This window comes from Cynocephalus volans, chromosome 14 (assembly GCF_027409185.1).
Source record: "Cynocephalus volans isolate mCynVol1 chromosome 14, mCynVol1.pri, whole genome shotgun sequence".
NCBI lineage: Eukaryota > Metazoa > Chordata > Mammalia > Dermoptera > Cynocephalidae > Cynocephalus > Cynocephalus volans.
Window position 1 is genome coordinate 4217455 of NC_084473.1, and position 7546 is coordinate 4225000.

The window sequence follows — 7546 nt, forward strand, 5'->3', positions numbered from 1 at the left end:
GCCAAACTTAACAGATAAATTAAATTCAGTTTAACAGACCATTCAAACTGGTTCAATACCAAGAGCTGGGGGTTTTTGCTAAACTGGCTTAGCAGGATTCTTGACCAAACTGGACTCTGCAAGGACAGAAAGGGAAGCCCAAGGTCGGGCCTGGGCAGGCAGAGGACTCAGAGGAGGCTGATGAGAGTTTGGTCAAGGAGAGAGTATTTGTCACAACTCAGTAGTAGAATGTAAAACTGGAGCATGAACGAGGGGTGAGTGTGGAGGTCAGGCGGGGGGCGTCTGCACGGATGCTGTCGCACGTATGTCGTATGTCGGCATGGCCTGCCTCGTTCCCACTGGAGTTGAGGTTCTGCACAGGGAGCAGGGGAGGGAGGGCCCAGGGAACTAAGGAGAGCCATGAGGACGCTGGGCAGACGGAAAGGAGAGGTAAAGGCCAGCCCAAAGGAGAAGACGAGGAAAGAGAGTGGGGTTGCGAAGTAGGTCACATCTTTCCCTTTTTATTGTACAGCACATTAATCCGAGGGGATTTGCCCACTGGGAACTGTTTTCCTGATAAGTTTAAAAATATGAAAATGTTTCACATACAGACATATAAAAATTTGGACTAAATGAGCTTTCCATATCAATTTCAGACCCATGTTTCTGAGACTAAAGTTTATTAATAAATATGGAAAGAACTGATGACAAATTTGACACAATCTAGCAATCGAATGTGGCTGTTAAAGTAGCTGTGCTGTCTGAGGCCCACGTCACAGAGGAGAGTCATTCTCACCGTCCTCTTCACTGAACAGCTCACACCTACAAATATTGAACATTCAGCCTTGGGAATATTTTTAAATGGTCACTGACAATCTATAATGGCTTCAGCGCAACTGACGTGGTAAAGAATCCAGAAACTATGGCAGAGGAGCAACGGGTGAAAGAATGGAGAAGGTGAGCTCTCTGCCCATCAGGAGGGCTGTCGCTGTCACGTGGCAAGAATGTACAAGTCGAGACCCGCTGTCCACAGACCCCAGTGTCTGAGCACAGGTTAGGCAGAGCCCCTGGCTCCAGGCCACTCCCTCCTGTGGCTGCACCTCCTGGAACCCGTGTCCTCTGGGTTGCTGAGCCCAGCCCTGGCCAGACCCACAGCCCCACCACCAGAGCCGGAAGCGGGGAGTCAGACAGAGCACACGTTCTGAGTTTCTGCCACAGAAATACACGTAGGATTTGTTGCTCCAAAGGACAGAACCAGTAGCTCGGAGCTCCAGGGAGACATATTTCCCTAGATTTGTGCATTTATAGTTATAAGTAGAATTGGTCTCTGGGTTTGTGTGTGTGCACAAGCAACGTGACTCTTAAAGCACATGGTGTCTGTCTGAATAAAAATAAATTAGAAGCTTTCCTTCTTTCTCCGCTTTCTGGAAAATGTTGAATAATTAGGAATTGTGTGTTTCTTGAAGGTTTGAATAATTCCCCTAAGAAATGTCTATGCTGAGCCCTCAGGGTGACACTGAGCCTTTTCCATAATTTGTTATTGTTATGAATCTTCCTCGGTGCTGTGTGCCTGAAGTTTTTCCTCTCACAGTTTCTGGGATCAATTTTGGTAATTTAGAGTTCCTAGAAAACCACCTGTTTGGTCCCAGTTTTCACATGTATTTGCGTAGAGTACCATAAAATACAATCTCCTTTTGTAATTATTTCCATTTCCTCAGTACCTGCGGTTATTTCTCATTTGACATTTCTAATTCTGTTCCTTTATGCTCTCTTTTTCTTCATTAGTTTATTTATAGTTTGTTGGGGTTTGGGGGGGGAGTCAAATAGGTGTCTTCTTGACGCAGTTAAATTTTTATTCAGTGAAAAAAGTTGACATTGAGACAAAAATTATCTTAAAATCGTGCATATCAGCACTAAGCTCTAACCAACTGAGCTAACCGGCCAGCTCAGTTTGTTGTTTTCTTAAATAACTAGTGGTTTTATTTATTTATTGTCTAGGTGTTCTGCAATACTTACACTTTTAGTTGCCTTTTTATATTTTTAATTTTTTTAATGGTTCTAACTCTTAATTGGTAGGATTTTAAATCCTAATTACATTTTAATAATTATGAAGATGCAAACTTACTTTCTAATCACCAAGAAAATCTGGGTAGCAGAGAATATACTGAGATTTCTCTGTTGTCTTCCATTAAAAAATCCTTTCAGTGGGCTGGCCCGTGGCTCACTCAGTAGAGTGCGGTGCTGATAACACCAAGGCCACGGGTTCAGATCCTATATAGGGATGGCCGGTTTGCTCACTGGCTGAGCGTGGTGCTGACAACACCAAGCCAAGGGTTGAGATCCCCTTACCGGTCATCTTTTTTATAAAAAAAAAAAAAAAAAAAAAATCCTTTCAGTAAAATTCCCGTATCAGCTCTCGGAGGCCTTATGGAACAGAGAGTTGACGTATGGTCTGGAAGTGGAACAGACCTGAGTTTTGAGTCCCAGACTGTTCTGTGTTAGCTGTGTGACCTGAGAAGATCATCTAACCTTTCTGTGCCTCGTCTTTTCCATGTAGAAAATGAAGCTGGTCATAGTATCTACACCTTGTTGTAAGAGTTAGATGAGCTATGTTCAGCGCACTTAGCACAGGACCTGGCACACATCAAGGACTTGATAGATCTTGATTATTATCTATACACTGTCCTGTTAAACAGGATTCTAGTTCATGTGAACACGTTGCAGGGAATTCAGATGTTCGAGCTGAGGGCCATGTCACTGAGCCCACACTGACTTTGGTTTCTTTTGGGTCAATTAGTCAGTGAGAAGTCTGCAGGAGAAGACTTCAGACTGCTTCCAGCTGAGTGGCGGTGGGGAAGCCCTGGATGAGTGCCATCCTGTTTTCTTTATGTGCGTGTGTGTGTTCTTCGTGTATTTCTTATCATTTTGTTTTCATCCTCCTAATGTGGTGTTTTCTTTTGCGGGGTTGTGTCAGCACTGTGAAGGGTTCGAGATTTTATCCTACTTGCCAGCTATGAAGTTAGCTGCCATTTTCATGGATGCTGGCAAAAGATGTGAGATCCCTGGGTCAGAGATGAGGGATATGTGTGACTCTCAGCAGCGGCAGTATAGCCTGAGTGTCCTTTTTCTCACCAAACCCTGAGCCACAGTTTGGTCAGGATGCTGCGAGAGGGCTGGGGTGGTACATGTGGTGGGTTGCTTCACTGGAAGTAGTCCTGAACTTAGAAAACCTGAATGTTTAATACTGGGTAGTGAGCATGCCTGCCGCTTGCCCAGATGGTGCATTCCAGCTTCCAAGGTTGTCCTCTGCACAGACGTCCTTGGAAAGGCTGCTTGGGACGATCAACGCCTGTGCTTGCAGGGTGTGCAGAGGCACGAGAGGCCCTCAGGGTCCTCCCCACAAGTCGCTTGAGGATTCGAGCAAGACTAGTTGTAGTGACTGTCAGGTACTTGTGGTGAGAAGCGTGAAAGTCAGCTGGTGGGGCTCAGCTCCCGGTCGCCTCAGTGCTGCTCCCGTCTGGAGCGTGAGCGGCTCCAACGCGAGTTGTTTGTTCGCAGGGTTTGCTGTTACTGTGATGCTCCAGAGCAACATTCCCTGTCTAGCCCCGGAACACAAAGGACCGTGGTTTTTACCTCACCCTTGTGTGCGAAGTTTTTGCCGTAACAGATTATCCTTTATCTTTCATATGTTTCATATTATAAGACTTAGATCACTTATTTCCATCCTTATGCTTCTGAAGGCAAGAGAAAACCTGAGAGAATCTCCCGTTTAAAAACCAGGCTTTGCAGTGGTGACGAGCAGCAGATGTCAGGTGGTCACGAGTCGGGGCTGTGACATTCAGCAGTCCATCCCCTCCCCTCCTGCAGCTGCTGGCCCTGGAGCGTCCGGCTTTACCTGATATGGGGAGCTGACAGTTTTCCTTACCTGTGCGATGAGAGTCATTTTGGTTGCTTTGTTTTGTTTCTTTTACAGTAGATTTCTGGATTATTTGGTCAAACTATTACTTTGAAATTTGCAGATTTGATGATACCTACCCTTTTACTAGCCACAAATAACCAGTAAAATTGACTCGGGACCTGCCCATATTATACCAAAATTTAAACTTTTTTTTTTTTTTAAAGATGACCAGTAAGGGGATCTTCACCCTTGACTTGGTGTTGTCAGCACCACGCTCTCCCAAGTGAGTCACAGGCCGGCCCTACGTACTTTTTAAAAATTTATACTTTACTTAATATTAGCTATTTCAGAATTCATTTCAAAGGGTACAAGATACTAAACGGTAAGACTTTTAAATAAGGTGTGTATATTAACAACTTAATTTCTGACATATAGAATGTTGACATTCCAATGTATCTTACACATCTCTTGCCTTTTTACAAAAAGTAATGATTACTAAATGGTTACTGAAATCTTCCCCTGCCTGACATATAACTGTCTTCATATTCTAAAGTCATATTAGGGACTATATATGTGGGTATATATTTAATATTTCTTTTAATTTGTCAATGAAACTGACTGAATAATTTTGTCAAAGCAGATTGGAGACATAAAGACAGCTGAAAAGTATTTTCAAGACGTTGAAAAAGTAACACAGAAATTGAAGGGACAACAGGGTAAAATAATGGTTTTAATGAACAGGTAAATATTTTAAAACTAATAAATATTTTCTCAAATTTCCCAGTAGTTTAGGCTGTACTTCCTGAGTGATGAAGCCCTCTGCTGTCAGCGTTCCTCTTCGTGCTTGTCCTGTCCTGTGTCGCTCAGAACCGTAGGACCCAAGAAGTACCTTGGTGTTTTCTTGAGTTGCAGTCATGTTCTTTCAGTCATAAAAACTGATTTTTAAGGAGATTTTTCTCCTTTGTTCTCCATTACTGCTTTCATTGCCCCCATTTCCAACGTAAATGCGCTTGAGTATTCACTGTCTGCACAGTGGCCGCTGCAGCTGCGTGTTTGGTGTTCTTTGACCAGCCTTTATGGTTAAAGTGACATGTGCTGTAACGTGCAGCTTGTGTGAGTGCATCCCTTGAGACGAAGTCTGTGCCCAGTACACTCACGAGACGAGAAAGTGAAGATGCGGCAGGTGGCAGTGTCTATAGCATCAAGTAACTTTAGGTGAAGCTGCTCTCTCTAAATTACTGAAAGCTCTCTTGGCGTTAATTTGCTGGCCAGAAAGCATGATGGGGTTCAGGCAGCTCCAGCCACCACCTCTGTCTGGAGAGCACAAACACCTGGCTACTGGGCATCACGCTCTGAAGAGCAAATGTCTCTGTCCCTGTCCGTTCTGTTGTTGCACACCAGCGCCTTGACCCTCCCTCCTCAGTTAACCGCTTCTCGTGTCCCTTACGTTGCAGAGCGTTCCTACACCTCGGTCAGAATAACTTTGCAGAAGCCCACAAGTTCTTCACTGAGATTTTAAGGATGGAGCCAACAAATGCAGTGGTAAGATGCCCAAACAGAAACGTACTCAGACGCCGTAGGATCCTCAGCCTCCTGCATCTCGCAGATGCTAGAAACGTACACACTCGTGGCCCCGCTGCAGCCCTCCGCGTCAGGCGGTGGCAGCACTCGCTGGGGGCGGTGGCTGTGCCTCGGCAGCTCTGCACCACCCCAGAGCACAGGACCTAGGACGCAACTGAGAATGAGGCCGCGGTTTTCCCACTTGGTCACCCTCTGTGCCAACCCTGCCTCTGTGCCCTCTCCTCTAGGCCAACAACAATGCTGCGGTGTGCCTGCTTTACCTGGGCAGACTCAAGGACTCCCTGCGGCAGCTGGAGGCTATGGTCCAGCAGGACCCCAGGCAGTACCTGCATGAGAGTGTACTCTTCAACCTGACCACCATGTACGAGCTGGAGTCCTCGCGCAGCATGCAGAAGAAGCAGTGCCTGCTCGAGGCCGTCGCCAGCAAGGAGGGGGACAGCTTTAACACACAGTGCCTCAAGCTGGCTTAGTGTCCTCCGTGCCACTGCAGTCCGAGAACTCTGCTCCTTGGGAACTGTGTACATGGATCTAACATATTAATGCAGCTCTGGCGAATTCAATAAAAGCCGTTTCACTGGTGTCTTGATCCAGAACGACAGCCCAGGCTGCAGCCGTCCCAGCAGTCTGTTGGAATCCAGCCAGTTCAGTCTACAGCTCTGCCTCTGTTTATGAATACACAGGGGTTTGGTTTTCCCAGACAGAGGGTTGTGTTCACAGACGGTCAGGACGGTGTTCACAGACTGTTGTACATACAGAGAATGGTGTTCACCGACTTAGGAAGGTGTTCTCAGACTGTTAGGAAGCTGTTCATAAACTTAGGATGGTGTTCGTAGACACCACCAATTCTGTAAATTCCTTATATTTGTGTGGCACTTAACTCTATGCATTTTCTTTCTCCCCAGTAATTTTCAGAACATTTCCTTACACGATATTTCACTTAACACTCACCTTGATTTATAGATAAGAATATGAAATCGGAAGTGTTAGGTGACTTTTCCGAGGTCTCACAGCTGACAAGCTGCAGAGGAGGAGGGATTGCGATCCAGATGCAACTCTGAAGCCCATGTTCGTTCCATGAAATCAAGTTGCCTTTGCACACACTGTAGGCTGCTGCTTGGTGGAGAGCTGAGGCTACCTCTGCTGTGGGTGTGCTCTGGGCTACAGTGCAGCTTGCACAAGCACACGCTCACACATGCAGCAAACACGCATGCACTTATACACACACAAACATGCACACCCCTACACACGCGTGCACCGGAAACACACACTTATACACACATGTACACTTACACACGCACCAAACACACACTTAAACAGTCACTCGTGCTTACACATGCACACAAATGCACATGCTCACACATATGTGCACCAGAAACATATGCGCTCACACACACCAAACATGCACAAACTTATTCACACACACCACATGCACACGCATACACCAAACGTACACATGTGCACACACAAGAAAAATTACAGGAATGTAGGGGGTGAGGGTATCGGGGGTGGAGGGAAGAACTTAACATTTGATAATTACAAATTTAAAAAGAGAATCAAAGTGGTCTTCCTGGGAAAATCAGGACCATGTTGGGCCTCCTTACACTTTTCTGTGATTTAGAGTCATTTCCATTTTGAGTTACAGAGAAGGCACCAAGGCATTTTCTGTGCCTGGGACTCTAAGCGTAGGCCAGGGTTCCAGGACCCAACTTCCAGGCTGAGAGCTTATTTTATGAGACTCACCGCTCAAGACTAAGAAAAAAGCTAAGACTCCTTTTTTGACAGATTTGCTAAAAGGGTGCAGTACATTGAAACAGAAAGCTTTTCTCAAAGGGAAATGTCATCACAGCTCGGAACAGAGAGATGAAGCCCTGGCCTTGTTCAGAGCCCAGATGTCTCTTCTCCAGGCCCCGGGGCCCTAGAGCCAAGAATGTCTGGCCGAGAATGTCTCTCCAAGAGCTGCACAGTCACAACCATGCCCTGTCAACTGGGGTGGTGGCTGCTTTTCTGTGAGCAGGAAAAGGCCCTTGGCCCCAAGGCTGCCTAGTGCTTTCTGGCCCACAGCCAATGCTGTCACATAACGCCACACGG

At 46.1% G+C, this 7546-nt stretch overlaps 1 protein-coding gene across 3 annotated transcripts in view; it reads left to right on the plus strand.

The window, feature by feature from the left end:
- TRAPPC12 (trafficking protein particle complex subunit 12) overlaps window positions 1-6037 on the plus strand; it is a 91431-nt gene extending 85394 nt beyond the window's left edge. For all 3 annotated transcript variants that reach the window (XM_063078106.1, XM_063078105.1, XM_063078108.1), the window contains 3 exons: window positions 4518-4618; window positions 5332-5419; window positions 5686-6037. In XM_063078106.1, the coding sequence (XP_062934176.1) occupies window positions 4518-4618; window positions 5332-5419; window positions 5686-5928 (432 nt within the window). In that variant the 3' untranslated portion in view covers window positions 5929-6037. The remainder of the gene's footprint in view (window positions 1-4517; window positions 4619-5331; window positions 5420-5685) is intronic.
- Window positions 6038-7546: the final 1509 nt, after the last annotated feature.